Source organism: Condylostylus longicornis, unplaced genomic scaffold, assembly GCF_029603195.1.
Source record: "Condylostylus longicornis isolate FDR11 unplaced genomic scaffold, ASM2960319v2 ptg000010l, whole genome shotgun sequence".
NCBI classification, from domain to species: domain Eukaryota; kingdom Metazoa; phylum Arthropoda; class Insecta; order Diptera; family Dolichopodidae; genus Condylostylus; species Condylostylus longicornis.
In genome coordinates this window covers 11,414,486-11,437,345 of record NW_026577979.1, presented here as the reverse complement: position 1 = coordinate 11,437,345, position 22,860 = coordinate 11,414,486, and the positions used below count along the sequence as shown (strand labels likewise).

The 22,860-nt window shown below is 23.5% G+C and overlaps 1 protein-coding gene across 1 annotated transcript in view; it reads left to right on the top strand.

Moving 5' to 3' along the window:
* The window catches only part of LOC129618648 (beta-alanyl-dopamine/carcinine hydrolase), a 28,275-nt gene that overhangs the window by 2,421 nt on the left and 2,994 nt on the right, over nt 1–22,860 (top strand). The window contains exons 2-3 of the mRNA XM_055533528.1: nt 13,541–13,634; nt 13,789–13,892. Coding sequence (XP_055389503.1) covers nt 13,541–13,634; nt 13,789–13,892 — 198 coding nt within the window. The remainder of the gene's footprint in view (nt 1–13,540; nt 13,635–13,788; nt 13,893–22,860) is intronic.

Here is a 22,860-nt window from a genome sequence, read left to right as displayed (position 1 = left end):
TCTAATTACAATTACTTCATTTAATTATAATTATTTACCAAATTTAAATTGACCATTTTTTATTTGTTAAATATTTATTTTAAAATCACTATAAATATTACAATTGAAAGTTCAGGCAGGAGAGGATGCTTTATTACATTTTGTCAAAATAACATTTTTAGAAATATCTAACTGAAAATATTTTTTAATCGTCATATGCCAAATTACCCTTATATCCAAAATGTAAAAAGCTGAAAAAAACTCAAAAAAAAAAAAAAAACAAATAAAATAAATCTTATTTCACTCAAAATTTTATTGTTGTATCGTAACGATCTTCCTCTCGTCCATTTTAACTAGGAATAGGTTATTTCAATTACAACGCTTTCTTAATTTTTTAACTTTAAATATCTGATTTGATTCCTTCTCAAAGTTTTATATTAAAAATTAAAAGAATTTGTACGTACTGTAATGTTAACATACACATGCCAATAAAAGTAAATGCATATAATGCATACGTGTAAAACTAATTAAAATTGCAAAACTATGGTTGTCAAAAAAGTGTTGTGCAATTATTTGTTAAAAAAATTGACAAATTTTCAATATCTTTTGGAAATCAATATTTTTTAGAATAAAACTTGCAAATTACAAACTCAACAGGAAAATTTCAAAAACCAGAAACAAATTCAAAACCAGATCTTTTAAGTTATGATGGGGATCCTTTTCTTACTAAAAATTCAATTAGATTCATTAAATTTGCAATAATTTCAAAATTTCTTACATTTACACCTGCAGGGGTTTCATATAAGGCCGTATAAAAGGTATTTATATTACATTAATAGCCGTAATAAAAGTTGTCCTACAAATTTTATTTCTATAAAACAAAATACTAAAATTTAATTTGATATGCGAAATACAGATAAGATTAGTACCTATAATTAAACTCGCTTTATTTTGCAATACGGCAGCTCCTATATGTATTTAGTAATAATTTATGTTCGTTTTAATAGTTTATTTGAAAACGTTATCTTATTTTAATTGCATTAGAATAAAAATTTCGTATTTAATTACTATTTAAATGTAAAAGTTTCAAATTTAAACAAATAGATAGTGAAAATTATAAAACTAAGAAAAAGCCATAAAAATGCTTGCCTCAATTTTTTTTTCTATTTACACCTTTAACTTTGCTTTTATTAAAAACAGTTTTTTGTCTCTGTATTGTCCTCCAATACAAGCCACTAGTTTCAAAGTCCTACGTGCTATTGTTCTCTTGATGACCTATTATAAAAACGTATTTTAAAGTTTTCTCCAAAATATGCAATTAAATTTTTTTGCTTAGTAGCCCTTTAAAAGTCAAGGATAATTCAACAAAAAAATGTGGAAATAAAATTTTCAGTATTTAGAAATTATTGTAAATGTAAATATAAAAGTTATTATCAAAACCTAGTAAAAATCAATAATAACTTGATAAGTTAATGGCCAAAACAAATAATTTGGATATATGTATACATAGTTACTAAGCGATTAATTAATAGCATTTATGCTCAAAATATTTGCAATCTTTTAAGTTAAAAGTTTTTTTTTATAAATGAGTAAGTTATCGTAAATTAATCTTAAAAATAACGTTTTATCAGTTTCACTTATTTCAATTGAATAAATTAATAATTTTTTAATTAAATCAATATGTTAATTATTAGTTCTAATAGGACAATAATAGTAACACAACACAAAATCTCTAAAACAGAAAAAAAAAATCTAAAAAAACCCCTAAATCGTAAAAAGTTAATTGCTATATTAAATAATGACAAATTTTGTGCAATGCAAAATAATAGTACAAATATAAAAAAAATGAATTCGATTAATTTTATAGTTTTTAAAAAAAAAAGCACATTTTCTTTGAACATGGAGCTTACAATAAAAGAAAATTTAGGTTAAAATAATGAAAATGAAGTTTTCATACATAATTAATTCAATTGGAGCATATAAGAAGAAACTTTCAGATAAGAATGACAATAACATGACAATAACATGAATGACATTCTTGGTTTTAAAGAAGTTCAATAAAATTTATGTATCGTCAAAGAAATGTGTGACTCGAAATTGACATTCTTAGTAAAATCTAGAATAAATTTAGTTCTAATTAAAATATAATATTTATATGCTTGTATGAATTATATAATGCCTATAGTGTGATACCTTACTGGCTCCACCTTTTTAACATTCTGCATATGGATCCTTTCACAAACTTCTTGATTCAATTTTAAAAATAAATTCTTCAAAATTTTTAACCAAATTTTACGAATAATCAATTCTACTTTTCCTTTAAGAACCAGAAATAATTTATTATGTAACCTTAAGAATTTAAAATTTCGTAACTGTACGTCTTAATTATAAGCTGAAGGAAAAATTGTAAAAGTCAAAACTTTGAATATACATACCAGTAAGTTGATAATTCGTTTTCACCTGCCGGAATAGTCTAAAATGTTAGTTTGTAACAATGCTGTCGTAAAGAACAGCATTAAATAAAGTTTACTTTATACGAATGAACATATACATATTTGTATGTACATGAATGTTCTTATCTCTATTTAAGAATCTATATTTCGTTAGATTCGAAAAATTCAAATTAATTTTTTTACTAAAAGTTCAAAATTTTTTGCCTACCGAATTTTTGTTTTATTTCTATTCTTTAATTTTTACAGTGCCCTCTATCACTTTTAAATAAAAGTGGTTACTAACAAATTAAGATTAAAGCGTTATTCCATTAACATATGCAAGTCAATATAAAACTTTTATTACAAAAGTTTCAAATTTTTAGCCACGCTACTCTAATATTAACAAAGAAATTACAATAATTATTCCTCATTACTGCCAAAAATTTGCAATTAAGTAATACCATTTGTAAAATAATATAAAATTGGTACTTGTTTCATAAAAGCCCCACTTACATTGGCACACTAAACGTTATCGTCACAACAAAAAAATTATGAAAATTGTACATCGTGAATAATTGAAATTTACTTAACATTTTTGCCTATTAGATTAAAATGAAGCGTTTATTATTATTAAATTTAGCTGATTTTGGTTTTATTTTTGTACACCATTAGCTCTATTATAAATTTTTATTATTATTAGCACGTAAAATAACATTCGGTCGCGTGTGAAAAATTAATAAATAAATTATAAGTACAACAGTTAAGTATATTAACGTATATTAATATTATAATGACCAATATAAATACAGATTTATAAATATATAAGATATAAATTTATGTTTAAGAAAATGGTTATATTATGTGTATGCTTATATACATTTATTCTTATTTATTTTTTATAGCAAAATCATCGGTCCAATGCTAGTCCTTAGACCCAATTTCATCTTAAAACGCTTTTGTCCGGAAAAAATATTATGTTGAAATAATGATCAGTCAAAATCCAGTAGTTTCATAAAAAAAAGTTAATAATCTTGAAAATTTAATTACCTACCGTACCAAGAAACGAAGCAATTTCTACAATTCAGAATAAAACTCTGCTAGTTTTAAATAACTTGCATTTATAGTTTATGTTTCAAAATTAACTTATTTATTTTAAAGCATTAAAAAGAAATATACCTTACAATAACCACAGCTCTAATGTCCATTTGACTTATTTAGCTTTTAAAATTGAATTAGTTAAGTAAATCAAATTGACTTAAGAATTGCATTAAGGTAGATCCCCTTCTATTAATTTAAATTCAATTATATAAGATAAAAATTAATATTAACATATTGTTTTGTGAGACGGGAAAATACTAAATACTTTTTCATAATTTTCCATTCAAAATAATTATATCACTTTCTTTTAAGTATACAAAAATAATTAAAATAATTTTATAATAAAATTATTCAAATAAAAATTTCATTATAACAATTATTTTAACAATTATATTTTTATTTTTTTTATTTTTTAATTTTCTATGTTATGCACTTACAAATTTTAATTAAATTTTATAGCTTTATTTTCAGTGTACTTTATAATCAATTTTTACACATTATAAAACTTGATTTTAAATTTGCAAAAATAAAATCTAACAAATAAAAATAATACAATTAGGTGTCATTTTAATTATGGTTGCTACATTAGATTGATTTTTAAATTTCTTCTACGATAACTTCTACGGAACGAAAACAAATTACTTGTTATATACTTATAGTACTTGTAAAATATTAAAAATTGCATTGCGAAAAATTTTAATAATGGCCAATTCCAAGTCAAAAAAACTTCAGACATCGAGTCTTTGATCCGTAGGATCTTTTATGGTTTACGATCCACTTAATTGAGCACTTTTTTTAGGCCCCTAACGAGTCTCAGTATTGTTTCCGCTGGCAATCGTGAGACATCAGAAGGAGTGACAAAACTCTGGCCGAACCACCTTAGCCTCAAGTGAGCCACATTGTCACATACATGCATAACAGATGCTCTACCGTCTCATCCTTTTTCAAGCAGGAACAACACAGTCCACTATCCACGCAGTGACAATATCTGTTGAGTACTCCAGCCACCGGCCTCAAATCTGTACGGCTCCATAAAATGCACCGTTTAGAGTGCACCGTTCCTTGGCATCAACTTTTTCTATTTTAAAACACAGATATTTTTATAACAAATATAATTTATAAAAAAATAACAAATATAGAATAAATTGCTCTTTGTATTACGATAAATTGTTAAAAGCTTTTCAGAATTTTATATAACATGGAAACAAGATTCTGAATTATTTATAAACCCGCCCAAAATTTTTAAAAAACCCTTTTATATACGTAATTAAGCCAAATAATCTTAAAATATGATGTTTTAATAGACCTATTCCTAACTGAATTTACAAAAATGACATTTAGCACAAGGACAACAAAATTTCAGTAAAATTTTAAAACTACATATATACATACATATATGTATTAATATTAATTTTCAAAACGCAAACCGCTTGAAATATTTCTAAGAAAATATTTTTTCAAAACCTTATTTTCCAGAGATAGGCTAGACTTAAATTGTCAAATTATCAATTTTAACTTAAAGCGTTAATCATAGGAACTAAAATAAAAAGATAATTAATATTATGTAAAATTTTTACTCCGATAACATTTTGGTTACATTAGCTACGATATGAAAATAGGGTTAACCTTCCTAAAAGTAAAGATAACAAAATAAAGTCAGAAAATTACTATGCAATTTTTATCAGTTTTTTTATATGGTAATTTCAAAGTTGTGTTAATTATTGTAAAGAAGAAAGAAAACAAAGGACTTCCTTTTTCTTTAAACCATAAAATTTCTTTTCTTGATTACTCACCACACCAATATCTCGCTACTGTATACGGTTTGGCATTATCACTTTAATGGCATTTTAATATTGACATGAATTTTTTATTTTTTTGATAAATGTTCATCGAGAAATAACAAAAAAACGAAAAAATAACAAAATGCATACCTTATTATAGTGCCGCATTGTGAAATTAATTTTTGTTTTTGCATAAGATTTTTGGTTTTTTTGCTTTTGTTTAGGGAAATTTTTTGTCTATTATTTTATAAAATTAACGCATATAGAACAGGTTTATAAGCTGTTGCTTATTTAAATTGGTTACAAGAGTTTCGCATTAAGAGAATAATTTTCTATATTGACTAAAAAAATTTCACTATTTTCTATGACTAATAGTCATTTATGAATTTTATTTTAAGATTAAAATGAAATTTATTTATTTGTATATGTAATTCATTGCAAATTTAAATTTATTAATGGTTGAGAAATTTAAATATGAGTTATACGGTAAAGGAAACATTCAATATTAGAAAATTATAAAAGTTTATGAAATTTTACTGAAGAATTTAAATTTCTTATACACACTACTTTATTTTAATTTCACAAATTTTTATTTTAATCCGAAATTGAATAATTGCGTTAAACTAAATCCAATATTCCAGCAATACTATATTGTACCACACAATTCAGCAATTACTAATCATAAGCTGAGTCTTATATTAAATTTGCATTGCAAATTATTTTAATTATAAACTTCTAATAAAAAAATCGATTTTCTGAATGGTCTTCTAACAAAATTTGCATTGCTCAACAGTACCCCATCATATCACCACAATTACAAGAAAATTTTAATTTTGGCAGAGCCTGAATGTACTTTTAATTACTGTAAACTGTATTAACACCAACTGTACTGTCATCCACTGCAATATTTTAACAAAATTTATTTGATACAAATATGTCCTGCAATTATTTTCAATTTATTAAAGTATGAACAAGTATTAAATAACAAATAATTATTGAAATTATCATTAATTTATTTCCAATATTTTTATTTAATTTATGTAAATAATATTTAATTTTTATATAAATCTTAAATTTATAACGGTCCTTCATAGAAATTATAATTAATTGCAAATTTTAATCAGTTTAAATGTTTAATTTTTCGTATATATTTTAATTAAATATTTAATTTCTTATTAAATGAAGTATTGTTCGCACCTCTATATATTAAGCTATTTTAAGCTTTTAAACGTGATTATTGTTTTATTGACATAATGTAAACACATAGTCACGGTTAATGTGTTAATTAATTCGTGAGAAATTCTCTCAAATAATGTGATTTATTAAAAATAAAATTCATAAATCTATTAGCATAATTGTATAATATTTATGGAAATATAAAATTACTATTATTATTATTATTATTAATTGTTGTTGAAAAAATATTATTGAATAGAAAAAGTAAGAAAATTATATTTAAAAGTGGCCTGAAACTATGTATTTCAGCTTAAATTATGAATGAAGTAAGAAATGAATACTCGTATTGAAGGGAGTATATTTTTCCTCCTTGGTTTTTTTGGCTTAAAGATTTGACATTTTACTTGCGATTTATTATTATTGTCGACGTCAAATCGGATCGATCAGCAAAGCATGGAGTAATCGATGCCGAACTATAATTCCATGTTATTGAAACATTTAATTTTTTTTAATTATTTGATAAATTATCCTTTTGAGTTTGTCAAATCTATACCTAATCATAATTCTGATATTATACATATCTGGCACTTATCTGATATAGAAATGGATTTAATACAAAAAACAAAAACAAACAATTCGAATTCAATATTATCCACAAATTTTCAGATTTTTATTTTCAGATTCATTTAGGTTTTCAGCGAAATTTTTTGGCTTTTCTTTAAATCTTATACTATAAATGTACATACGAGTAGTAAGTGATAAACACTAAGCCAGGGATGGGGAACCCTTTCTCTATATAAGGCCAAATTTTAGTCAATGCAAAGTCAATCAGGCCGCAAAGTTTAAAAAAAGTCCAAAGGTTATAAATTTTTGCTTTGTGTAGGTTGATGAAAACAAAATTATGTCAGAATATAAAAAATAACATAAAACAGTTTATTTCATAAATAAAAATAGATAAGTAAGTATGTACATTATTAATAAAATAATATGGTTCATTATTTCAATGACTTTTCTGTGATTGTTTGTTGCTCGATAACAATTTTATATTTGGTTCCAGCCTCGTTTGGCAGCAAAATTTTAACTTTTAAGAAATATAAGAAATAAATTTTTTTAAGGACAAAGGCCACTAAAAAACAGTTAAAAGGCCGCATGCGGCCTTAAGGCCGCAGGTTCCCCATGCCTGCACTAAGCCTAACACAATTAATTCGCTATTGTAATAACAAATTGAATTAAATTAATTTCTTAAAATGAATTATTAGTGTCTTAAAAGTTTTACTTTATTTCTTATACATCCATTGTTCATTACTAATTGTAGGTGTTAAGCATATGAGAAGCATGTATATCATGAATTTTAGAAAAACATAAAGAAAAAGGAATTTTCTTTACTTTACTAGAAAATAGTTACGTTACCGTGTTGCAGATTTGTGTGACCGCATCTATATAACAATTAATATTTTCTAAATTAAAAATTTATACTCTATCAAATAAGCTTTTTAGAGAAATCTAAAAATAAACATGTTCACTTACTTAATTTTAACTTTTCAATTCACGAACAATTATAGAGAAACATTTGTAAAAGTGTTATTAAACAAGGAAATTAAATTTAACGCAGTGGTTGTTATATGAACTTTTACTTGCCAATATATTGACCATTCCATTTAGGCAAAAAAAAAATACTAGCTTCAAAATATCCCACTATCTAGTCCTATTTTGTTAGACTCAATGTACTATAAATATTTATAACATAAAATTCATTCGGAATAATACACCTACACTACATGTACTTCAAATAGATTTTCAATAAATATGCTAATCTAGGTATATTTTAAAATTACCATACCAGTAACGATTCTTACAATTGTTTTTTTCTATTTCAATATCTAATTAAACACATATACATGAATAGATATTCTGGGATTAAAAAAAAATTAATTAAAATAAAAAAAAATTTTCTGTTAACATGTAATTTATGTGAAAGGTAATATAATAAAAGGAATTTTGTTTATGCTAAAAACGTGGTAAATTCGACCTTTAAAAGGCATAAAACAAAAAATAATTAAAAGTGTGTTATAAGATTTTTATATAGATTTTAAAGAAAATTATCTACATAAATTATACTGTAGGGGTATCGGCAATTTTAATTTGCCTTACATTTTAAATGTTTACTTAGAGTTAATTACAGTTTATCGATATTAACCACACATATTTATAATTTTTTAAGTGAAAAAGCAGTGATTATACCGGATATATGCTGCCGAAAAGTAATTATGAATGTATATGACACTCGAATAATTACTGTTAGTTCTTTGAATTGAAAATTGAAATTCTTTGAAAATTTTTCTTGCTTTAAATTCATAAAACTAATTACCGACCGCATTGAATACAATAGGGGAGGTTATTTTTTTATAATCTCAAAGATTTTGTGGTTTCTCATTTATAGTTTTTTCCTCAAAGTAGTCTTTCAATTGAATATTTATAAGTATTCCTTAAAATAATTATTTAGAATATTTCGGAATTTTAAGTGCGATTAGGTGCTTTGAAAATAATTATATATGTAAATATTTTTGCTGAAGGTCAAACGTAGATTTAAAAAATATATATTATTTTGTTCTTAATCAATCTCAAATTTTCTTTAAACATTTTTCTTCTAACGTCTTGTATCATAAGGGCTTTTTTGACTTGACTTGTCAGGCACAATTTTAACCAGCATAAGCAAGTAGTACGTGATAAGTTACTTGAACCCAATTCAGCATTGAGTTTTTTTTTGAATTCCAAATGTACTCAATTTCTTTGTTCCATCAGATTTTGTTTTTAAATTTTCCTTGTTCAAATTTAATAAACCGCAATGCAATAAATTCGAAACTGTATATATAATAATATATTAATATTACTAACACATGCACTTAAATACTTATACAAATATGTATGAACGTATGTGCATATTGTACACAATTAAAAAAAAAATCAAATTAATAAAATTAAAAAGTAAAAGGTTTTATTAAGAAATTATGTAAATTAGTTTTTATCAGTTCTTAAAAAATAATTAATGTTATATTTTATGAATTTTACTCTTTATGTATGTGCATATTCTGCATTGTACATGCCATACTAATACATACTTATGAAGTGAAAAAATTCAAAAAGTTTTTTTTTATAATATATCAAATGAAAACTAATCACGAGGTCAATTTAAGAACAATTATTTAAGAATAAGTATAACAAACTAACTCTTGCATATTAAGAACATTGTACATAAAGAATGATTTTTATAATATGGCAACAGCAAGTTTTATCCAGATTAAAAGCCTAAAATTTGTGACAATTTTTCAAGTATGTACTTATATTATATTCGACTTAATGTGCAATGAGTTTTTCATAAAGACCAAGCAACTGCTAACATTACTATAGTATAGGTACTTTAAATAAATTAATTAATTTTCATAGAACGATTAATTAGTACTTTTTGACTCCAATTTGAACAATTAATTAATAAGAAATGTTAAGGTTTTTATGAAATTTAATTAAATAATTAAACAATCTCCTTAATATAATACATTTTCAACTACAAAAAGGCTCTTTGAAATTAACATATTGTATACAATATACATATCGTCGGTTAAAAAGCAGAAAGCACTAAGTGCATATTTTGAGAATTCAGATTTCATAGATGAATTAAATCAGAATAATATAATCTTTGTTGTGGCAAAAAAATCTTGCAAATCCAGAATGTAGTTTATAAATCCAGAAATTAAAAAGACCAATCCCATTACACTAATTGATTAGTTTTACAATTTTACGATTATTTCAAATTGAATTTACTCAAAACACAGTTTTAGGGCTTAATGCTTTCTGCTTTTTAACCGATGATTATATGGTTATATTTGTGGAATATGTTTGATTGATATATAAATAAAATTTTTCTTTATAAGGTGCTTTTACTAATTAAATGGGTAAAAAATCATTAAATAATATTTTCAAAATCACGAAAAATTCGTGAGTTAGATTTCTAAATTTGTCAAATCGTTAAATACTATGTATGAATTTAAAAAAAGAAAACTTAAAGATTTTTAGGAAAACTCAGTGAGTTTTTTGGAGCGTTTAACTCGATTTTCAAAAATCGTGTACTCAATGATGAGGTGTAGGTTTAGCTTTCACCCGACAAACTCTTCAATGCATTAGAATTAAATTTAAGCCTTACATTTAGAATCTGTTATATCAACTTGATTATTGTTGTAAACGTAGTTTTATTGTCTTATCCTCTTTTCTTTTGTCTTCTTTTGCACAATCAAATAATTTAATCTCTTAATTAAATGACTAATTACATTAAAAGTATACATACTTATTTACATTTTGATAAAACAATTTGTTATTTATTATCCAATGTAAAAATAAAATACAGAAAGTATAGATGTATACAACAATGTGAGAATACATGAAACGAAAACAAGAGCGGAAAGTATTTTGTTATCTAAACTTAAAGATCAACGTACTTTAACTTCATTAGCATAAAAAACTGTATATTGACACATTCGTGTCGCATACTGATATATGTATGTTTGTAAGTACATTTAAATATATGTCAAATTAGCATAAAATATCAAACATTCATTTATTCTCTTAAGCTTTTATTTAACATTTCAATACTATATTTTAATTGGATTAACCTCTTATATATGAAAAGCTCTTTAAAGAAACAGAAAAAAAACATCGATTTTGCTACTTTGCTATTTTTCTAAAAAAAAAAAAAAAAAAGAGTTTCTAGCAGAACTAGAATCGTTATTTAATTCTAGTTTATAACAAATTATAATTTGGGTTATAAAAAGTGCTCATTTCTCAAATACACACATAGCTACTTATATTTCAGATCCAATAAATACAAAAATAAATAAAAGTGAATACAATAATTAAAGAATCTTTGATGTCATCGGAATAAGATTTTGTTGTTTTTCCTTCAGATTTATTGAGATTATGTAATTAATAATTCAATATAGAATTACACGTGCTTAAGTCATAATAAACAATGAACTTCTTATCACATCATCACAAATTAAGTTTTCAAAACAAAACAAGAATTGGTATATAGTTGACCTTGTCAACTCTATGATATCCACACAAGTTCATAAACATTATTATTTTTTTATTTTTTATGCCTGGCTTTTTTATAAATATTCGACAACTGCCGAATAAACTTACACAATATCTTTTAAATAATGGTCACGTTTCTTACTGAATTCGTTTCAGTATTATAGGTTTAACGGTTTTTAAGATGTGACCAAATAATATTTAAAGTTGTATCACAACTACTCAAACCGATGAACATAACATAACATAATTAGTTTTTGAGGTATCGCTATAGAACGAAAGGACTGGTAAACAGACCGCCATGGATTAATCGACTCAGAAGTTGATGTTAAATATATATATATATATATATATATATATAAATACATGAGTATATATATAATACATGAGTCATTGCAATTAGAGTGGCAAATTTGTGATACCCTTCGAATATAAGTTCGTATACGAATATAATAATGAGTCACAGATTTAAGAGATTTAATTTTGTCTGTTACATCATATAGCTGCATATAAATTGGTTAATGAGATTTATGGTAAACATTATTTATTAAGAATCAAATAAAAATTTACTTTATGTTTAAAACCAACAAAATAATAATTTTTATTTATAAAGTTGTTTGTCAATTTCATTTTTAAATCACACGCATGGAACACACATGCGAAAAAGCCAATTTTTTGTTATACTACACCTAAGTACTATAGTCATGCTGCAATTTCGCACTGCAATACCGATTTAGAAATAAAAAAATACAGAATACAATTTTGAAAATTAAATTGGAATCCGTGCTACGTGTGCTACAAAATTATTGATCATTGCCTATGGCTACGGTTTTCTACAATATTTTTCGGCGAGCGGAATCAAACATATTTCAATCATTGATGCAAAACTCATCACGTAAACAAAGCTTTTTTTATTATATAAACAAGAAGCGTCACTTGACATATTGCGCTCTTAAATGTTTTAAGAATGTTTAAATGCTCTAAATTATTAAAAGATCTCCTTACTTTTTATTTTGACTATAATTCTTGCTTCAATTAATACAAATTCACGGCAGTGGTGTTTTAAAAATTTAGATCTATTAGAAAACTGTCCGCCGTAATTGTTTTAATTACACTCGAATAAATACTCAAACTAAATTTTTTGTTTTGTAGAAAACTAAAATGTGAAAAAACTTGTTTCCACAAACAACTTTATTTAACACTGCGACTTCCAAAATAATTAAAAAAAAAATGAATAATGCAAAATGTCGTTAAATTTTTTGTAATAAAATAAAGCTTTTGTTAATTAATACAAACATATTATTATATAGTAAATTTGTTATATTTCGGTCGTTAAAGATTTATGACAAGAAATTTCAATTATGTACGACTTACAAGTACGAGTATATAAAATAAAATTTCTGAGAAATTATTCTGTATTTACCTTTAATAATATTCTATGAAAATTTTCAATTATTTTCCTCAAACATGTCTTCAAATTTAAAGGGTTTTAGCGAGTCTTAATATTGATAATCAAAATTTTAATTCCTAAAGCTTTAATTTCAAATTGGCATTACGCTGGTATTAATATATTCTTACTTTAAAATAATAAAAACACTCGTATATAAAATACAATGATCTCATATATGGGGCGCTCAGCGCATTAGTGGCCTACTTGTAAAAATGACATTTCGAGTAAATTGGAATTGAAAGAAAATTTTTAAAAGCAAAAACGAACTTATATTAAAATAGAATAAAAAGAGGAGTAAGCTAAGTATTTTAAAAATATAAAATAATTCTTTAGGCCATTACAGTTCTATTGAACAACATAACTCGAATTTTTGCAAAAACGTTGAATAGACTACTAATGCGCTGAACGCCTCATATAAAATACAACAAACTCAGATCTGAAAAAAATGCAGAATTACTAATTGAATATTTTCATATATAAAACAAATTTTTAAATAAGATCCAATTCCTTTAGTTAAACAAGAATAATTTTCATATTTTCAGGGTCGAACATTTGCATCTATAATCAATAATTTTGTTGATATATTTGAACCTTTAAATAAAGAATATTTACCATTATATGAAACACCAAAAGGAAGTAAGTAAACAAAATTAAATTATTATATTTTTTTTGAATTTATAAATGAATATTAAACATGACAATAGTAATGATTTAAAAAAAAAACAAACACAAAACTTAATTATAAAATGTAAGTTAATATTTTAATAATGTTTTAACATGAAAATTTCAGAGGAAGCTTACGATCAAACCTTGGATACTGTTAAAAAGTCATTTCCACAATATATTCGTGAATTAGAAGGCATTGCTGATGGTGCTAAAGTTGAATTTCATAAGGTAAAAGAAAAAATTGAAAAAAAAATAACAAATTTTTTACATACAACACTGCGAATATTTAATTTTCAAAGAACAAATAAAAATAATAGCAAAAAATATATGTAAAAAACAATTTTAAAACATAGGAGTAAACATGCAACGAACAATATAAATTAAATGTTGATAAAAATCAATATAACAATTTTATACCTGTTATATACCATTGTTATTTAATTACTATGATTTAATTAAGTGATAAGAGCATTAACGATTATAATGGCCATTTAAAAAAAAACAAAACAAATTTGTACTTAGATAGACCCAGGTAGTGAGCTTATTGAAATCATTGTATTATTAATTATTAAATTTGTAAAGTACTGATTGGTGTTAAAAATTTAATTGATAAATGGAATTAATTGCGTAAAAAATGAATGAACTTATTCGATAATGGGCAGTTATCATATTTCACTCTCAATTTCATTAATTGAAATGTTGTACTTGACGTTCATGCATCCTATTTGATTTCAATGTCATCAATTGAATATTTTTTATTTTGAATTTTGCTCAAGTTTATTCCAAAAAAACTCTAAAAAATATTTGGGTGTGTTATTTGTTTTAACTGTTATACTAATATTTAATTCGTATATAAATTGAAGATAAGGCGAGTTTCTTCAAATTAAGAAAACCAGTCATCAAATTTATGATTTGTATAATAGCACATTTCTCTTTAACATCATAAATCTAGAACTGCTATTTATACAACTTTGATTTTAAGTAAAACTCTCGAAAAATGTAGGCTAACTTGAAGTTTGAAATTTATTGCTTATGATTTGGTACATATTGGGTAAATGAACGATTACTATTATATTTCAGCTTTTAAAGAGCTTCGAAAGAAATATGAGACCGAAAATTAAAATTTTGCATACTGTACGGAGTAATAATTTGAAAGAGAAGGGACTTAAAAACAAAATAACACCGCTATTTATTGATATTTATAAAAGATTATAATTTGAAATTGATTCGAGTTGTCTAGGAGCAAAATCAGTTTAAAAATTATCTAAAAAATAATTTTAGGTAACAGTTAATTCAAGGGGTAATTTTGAAAACTTTAAATTTGTTTATATTTTATTATGACAAGTGAAATGATTTATTCCTGTTTTACCGAATTTTTAGAATAATTTTAGTTTGGGGATTGTTATTTATAAAAATCTTACACTTTAATGATTCTGAAGTTCTATAACTTGAAAAATGCCTTCACCGAGATTCTATATTTGTATAGAAAATTTGATTTTCTATATTAAACGGTGTAGAAGTTTTGTAAACATACGAATAGACAAATTATAACTACTAGCAGAAATTTTCCAATACATTTTTGGAAATATGCCAAAATATTACAAAATTTTAATAAATAAAATTTTCTATATTTAAACAAATATTTTCTATATTCATATGTTGCATATGAAAACAATATTATTAAAAGGAAGTCAATATTATTAAAAGGAAGTCAATATTATTTTATCATTGAGTTCTTGAATAATTTTAAAAAATGCTCTGTAGCTTCGAAGTCAAAAACTTATTTCTTTTAAATTATAAAATTCAATTCATAAAAATTATTTATACATAGGTATTTTAATGAGCTTTTCTTAATGTTGAAATCGTTAAAAAATACCAGCAACATAGAACTTGAATAATATTTAATATTACTTACATTCATATATTAAAATTAATAAATATATATGCATATTAATAAAATATTGCTTGGCGTTCTTAATTAATTCTATGTTATTATTACTTCATAATATCTTATAAGCCCGATTAGAATTCGACCTACTAAAATATTATAATTTAAGTTATTTTATTTTATTTTCGCATTTCAATTATTTAAATTTTAACATTATTATCCGCAAAATTTAGATTTTAAAAAAAATACTTTAAATTTTTCATTTACATGTTATATTCTGCTTGTCATTTGCACGTATGTGTGGGCAAATGATTTACAAACCATAAGTACATATGTAAATATTTTCAATTAATTGCAAATTGAAGTATTAAAAAAATATTTGTACAACAAATTTAGTAAATCAAAAAAACAAAAGTCATAACCTCGGTGACAATTGAGTGACAAGCCCTTTTGTCAATCATCAGATCCGTATCAAAATATGCATGGATTTTGTTTCATTAATAAAAAAGATACATTAACAAATATAATAAAATTTTCTTTCTAAAATTTACTTAAAAGAGCTTGAGGTATCATGATAATGGTTATTAATTATAACTGTTATACTGTTCGATCAAAATCCGTAATAAATTAACGTACTTACATTATATGAATTAATTTATTTTCTATCAATCACTTCTAATTTTTTGTGCTATTATTTCAAATAATTTTTAAAAACTGAAAAAAAAATTTTAATAAATTTTAAAATCAAATTATTTTCTTTTCATGATATGACATGAAATTATCTTAATTATGGATCTGCATTCTCATATATTTAGAACAAATTTATAACATTTTAATTATTCTTTTAAAAATTCAATCTACATAATGCATAAGAATGTGCAATTGCATAAATAATAATAGTAGTAAAGTTGATAATAATATAAATTATGTTAAGTAATTATTTTCTCATAATGAAAAATGACGTTTGTGTCAAAAATTAAAAACAATATAATTAATAATAATCTTTTTTTTTAATTAAATATTTCTAGTTAATTTCTTTGACTATTTATTAATATTATGTGCATACAGAATGCGTCAGTCCAATAAACCGTATAACATTTTTGGATCTTATTAAGAAAAAAATTTAAAAGCTATAACTTATTGTTCTAGCAGCAGTAAAATTTTTTGACTCTGTTTTTTGTATCACATAAAAGAGCAATAATAACATTTTAATATTATAATTAAAATAATTATTAAGAATTGCATAAATAGTCGGTAAAATTTTAATAATCGGTAAATAGCTTTTATTAATAAAGCTTGGATAATTTAGTTCTAACTTTGTACCTAATTTGTCACCGATTTAATATTTAAGTAATGCATGAACTATCAAAGAACGTATATAGAAATGACGTTTAAGTCCTTTTGGCAAACTCAAATTATTAGGAAATAAGCCCAAGTTATTATACAACTATTTTGCATGAACTCGTTTTTCTTTTAGTTCTAAGTTATTTATGGAAATACAAAAAAAATGGAATTTCAAAGCAAAATACCCAACGCACGTAATTCAGATCTTATTATACAAAATGGCAGTATCTCTCATCATACTAAACATAATATTACATATCTATTTCCCAACCTTCAAGAATATAATTCTAATTAATGTTAAAGCTTCTTGTAAAAATAAAATTTCACCAGCTTTGTGAATTTAAATTAAATTCTTAGTATAAATTAGCAGTATACTCATCATAATCTTATAAATAGTAGAATTTTACGAGTAAATAAAATATAAGACGGTAACACTGCGGTTAAACTCAAAATAAATATTTAATTTTAAATGATAAAACTGTTTTATAGGATTATTTAAAATTTAAATATACTGGTACCTATTCTGTTAAATAATGTAGAATGTGCATATTATAATTATGTTATACATAATATAGTACGTAATTTTATACTTATCTGTTTTCTGATGAAACCTGTAAAGTATTTTTAGTTTTTTTATTAAATATTTTTACTTTACTTAGAATAGAATTGAAATTTTTCCTATGTCTGCACTTTTTATTTTTTTTTTAACTTTTTGTATACAAACTTAATAAAGAACAGATAATGTTATTATCAAAAACAAGAAATTTTGGTCAAGGTATTGTTGATCAAATTAATATATATCAATAATAATAAGAATTCTAAGTTTTTATATACATATATGCACATACAGTATTATCCAAAATGCAACACAAAAATTTTTGCAACTTTTAATAAGTCAAAAATGTATAATTTTGATTTTGATTGCTGAGATAAAAGGCAAACAGCGCAACGGAAAAAAACTTAAGCAATTTTTTAAAATAATGATCGGTTAGGTGAATAAAATTTTTGGCGAATATGATTTTTTGGTATTATTTTTAGAGAATTCACCTATATTTTGGCGAATGAGCTGACATATCTGTCGAATGAAAGTATCTGTGTGACAAGCTTGGCAAATAAAAATCAAATTAATATATTAGTGTTTTTTTTATTGGATATTATAGAATTTATAGTAATATAATGGAACAATCTGAACTATCTGTAAAGTAAGTTCAGAAAATTCTACAAATTATTGTAAAAAATATTGATTGTTTAATATTAATTTAAGAGTGAAAAAAAACGAACCAAAAACAATTCGTTTAAAAATTTAAATAAATTAATGAACAACAACCCCGTATTTGCTTAAGGAAAGAAAAATTCAATTGCTTTTGTCAAAAAGCAAAAACAATGTACATATATGTGGTGTTAACCTTATTATTTTCGGTAGGTTTTTTGATGTCTCGCGGTAGCAACATTTTGGATCTGGTGAATGAAAGCATTTGATTCGCCTAGTACATTCGACTCGCCTAGCCATTCGCTTCGCCGATCATAATAAGGGTATAAAATTATTGATGAAATTGCTCAAATCAATTCATTCGAATTTGTATGTAGCAATATGAACTTTGAACAACAACCGGAATTTTTTGTAATAATAAATTTAAATTTAAATATGTTATTTTTGACATTTTACATTGTCGTGTGTTCCAAAGAAATTGAAGTGCAAAATTGAAGTTAAAAATGTAAAATTATCTGTTTTTAATGTGCAGCAATTTTTTCCACTACGATAACTAAATTGGTTTAAAATATTTATACTGCATTTCAGATGTGGACGATATTTATTATACATATGTACATATCTGCATACTATATACTTCGTGTTAAAATATTTCTATGTAAGTACATTAAATGTTGTAATAAGTACCGCACATAAATATGTGCATACTTAATACTCTTATAACAGAACTTATATATATACACTCAAAATATATAAAAAATATGTAAAACAACGTATATATACAAAAAATCAACTATACTGCCATTTACAGCATTTAAAAAATACTTGCATGTATGTATGTTGCTTACCGTTGCAAAAATGTAAATATATTTATATAAAATCAATGACATTTAAAAATTTGTTCTTTTAATTTTTTTTTTTTTTGTTTTTGCTGTTATAGATAATTATAAGTAGTTAACTTCTATTCCATCAACGTTACCAATAATGAAGTTGATGTTACAATAACAAGGTTATTTCAATTAATATGAACTTGCAGTATTAAATTTTTTTTGTTATTATTTGCGATTCAATTCGTTAATGCGTTTTGGCATGCACTTTTTTTTTTTTACATTTGATCAATTCATTTTTTATTTAATAAATTATTATATTTAATTATAAAAAATATATGCATTTTTACTTGCATATTATTTATGAAATGCATAATATTTAAATTTATGAATTGAATACGCTAGTAAAATGGTATTCATATAGGATTTAGAAAATTAAGATAATAAATGTATTTAAGCATATTAACATAAATAATAATTTAAATTATCTGTTATACGAGGAGAGTGATGAAATTTCTAAACAAATTTTCTAATAACTGATGAGAATCTGTACAGTGGGCATATGCATATTTAACATAATATACAAATATGGCTACGAGAAAGCCGTGCAAAAAATTAACTGTTTTAATTCAATAAATATAACAATGTTTGATGAAATAATTTTTCGTAATTACATACATATGCCGTTAATGCATATAGGTACAGATTTACCTATCTTATTTAGATCAAAGAAGTTACAATCTGTAACCCTGGACTGTGTCTGGATAAAAACAAAGATTTGATTTTGATTTTGTTTTTGATTTTAAATAGACTGGGTGTGCCAGTAACGTATACAACAATATATATTATTGGTTAGAGGATAAAAAATTTGTAAAATTTTTCTTCCCGATTAGGTACCAAAAATTCTTGAGGGAGAGGGATTTTTAAGAATGTTTACGAAATTTCTACTTGCCCTAGTTTTTAGATTAAACTTCCGTTCCGAAAAAGATGGAAGCTTCAAACAAACAGTTTCTGAATGTGACTCTGAATATAACACAAAAAATTCATATTTATATAGATTTAATCTATTTACATATATTACACATATGTACATGTGAAAAAAAATAACAAAAAAGTCATCAAATTTCTTTTAAAAAAAATCCAAAAGTTCAATAACAAATTTATTTATTTACAATTCATGTAAAATTAATTAAAACTTTCTGATTATGTCGTTTATAGGCATAATGACTATAAAAATTGCAAGACTAGTATTCCAAATTAGATTTGATATTCAATTTTTTATTTTCAATGTAAAATAACCTTCTTAACATTGAAACGCTTTTAAAAATATTTTGTGTTTTTACTATATTGCAACGCATAAATATCTACGTTACATATATGTGCATAGATTAAGATACATTACATGTATACATATTGTATATGTACATTTACATGTATAATATATTTATATTTTTTTTATTTATGTTTAAACCAATTAATAATACAAATCTACCTGCTCGTCTTTACATAATATTTCATAAAATTACATAATATATGTACAATTTTTAAATTTTATACCGCAGCTTTAAGAATAAATAAATGCATAATATAATCACTATGTATACCGTTTGCATGTTCGAAGTTCTTAAACAAATTTTTAGTAGACATCGCCAATAAATATGCAATAAATATATTTATTTTAATTAATACATACAGTATATGTAACAGGTTTTCTTGGATTATTGAAGAATTGACCAAAAAACAAATGAATAATAATAACAAATAAATGTTGCAATAATTTCTTGAATATTGAATATTTTAATTTGTTAAGGATTTAAAAAAAATTAATCTGAAATTTAATATTGTTTTCTAGACTTTTAATTGTATCCCATATATATAAAAAATATTCATAAAAAAAATCACAATTTTTTCCAGTATTAGAGTTCCTTTTCTCTTCAACTGCATATTTTACACTTCTATATAATAATTACACAGAAAATTAATTTCGTGATATCAAGAAATATCTTTAAAATATTGAGCGAAAAATGGTTATTAAGGAAGGAAACGTCTTTAACAAAATTTTTTTAAGTAATTTTTTTAAAAGAAATATTACAAAAGTGTATATAATTTTTTATATTTATAATAAAAACAAGAATATAATTAAGAAATCTTTACAAACAGAGAAAATCTCGCTCATTTAAAAATTTTATAGAAATTTCTCAATATTTTTATAAATTTCAAGATTCAATGAAAAATTCAAAAATTTTAATCAGTTCTAAATTGGTTATACGTAAATTTCGATACTAAATTAATATATACATACAGTCGGACCCTTATATAAAATAATTTGCATAAAAGCAAAACTCCTTTATGAGTAAAAAAAAATTGGTTTTATTGCGAAATTATTTAAATATCATCTATAAAACTTAATTTTGATATTACAGTCGTTCTATATTATATTCCAATACGCTTAAACAAAATTATCTACTTACTGATATCTTTCAAATTTCTGTTAAGCTACACGTAGACACATCAGTGGAAAACTTCATTATTTCGCTTTGAAGTAAAATTAGTGCTTATAACTGAATTGGTTTATGAGAAAAGCCTGATGTAAGCAACAAAAGTCATAAAATTTTTGATGTGCTTATAGGCGGGTCCAACTGTATCCGTTTATTAAGATTATTAAACTTAAATTTCTATCTCATACTGAAATAATACACATATATTTTTATATGTAAGTTTTCATATTTTTTTATGAATGAGAATCTAATGAAAAATAAAAATTAACAAGTATTTTGATACCAATTAATTTAATTCAATCTGATATTTGCATTTCAATAGTTCAACTATATAGGTATCATGCAAGCACATATATTTACATATATAATTAACTATCAAACACAGTTAATTATTATATACAAAGCTACTATGATTAATAATTGATATTAATTATAAACCATATGTATAGTAATAATCATAGGTGTCGTCCAATTGTCACTTTTTTTTTTAAATGTAATCTGCAAACTGCAACAACATTTTACAGATTTATCATAATTAACAATTTAATTAAGTGCAACGGTGCGATATACATATGTAACCTTTAATTTTTTTGATTTTTCAAATTAAATAAGATCAATTATATAAATGGATTAATAAAAATAAAAAATTCGATGATAATTAAAGCGAATAAATTAATTAATGTGAAATAATAAAAATAATACAAATAGCTATAAAGCTAATAGATTTTATTGGACAAGATTTAACTTATTTTAATAATAAATTTTTAAAAGAGAATAAGTTCTAAGAAACTATGTGGTTATCCAAATTCTTATTTTTTGGTATGATTGTAAATTCAATTACAAATATTTTCATACAAATTTTTCATGTATGTCTGGAGATTTTTATTTTTAGGAAAATCATTGCTATATTTCATAATTATAATTAAATTTATTTTTATTTACATTAATAAAAATTAATATCCCATAAAAATTTAATATCAATTAAGAAAAACAATAATCCAATTTAAAATTCAATTGACATAACTTCAAAATATAACCATTATTCGCAATTCCCGTTTTCATCACATTTGAGATAAAAGAATTTTTAAAATTTCTTTGTATATTGGTAAAAATGTTATAGCTTCAATCAATAATATTGGCTCTTTAATGTTTAATTACCACGCAAGTAATATTTTATGTTTTAAAATCATTTAGATTAGACTATTGGCAAAACCATTTCCCATATGTATTCAATATTATTTCCCATATAATTAAATGAAAAAAAAAAAAAACAATTATTTAAATAGCCTTTACCTTCAAGGAATTCATGCTCCTGACCCAATTCTTCAACCAAAGTTAAAAACAATCGTTTTAATATTTTCAAATTAAGTATAACAATAAATTTTTTCCATATATGAGTATATTACTTAAATTTTAATAACCATGACAC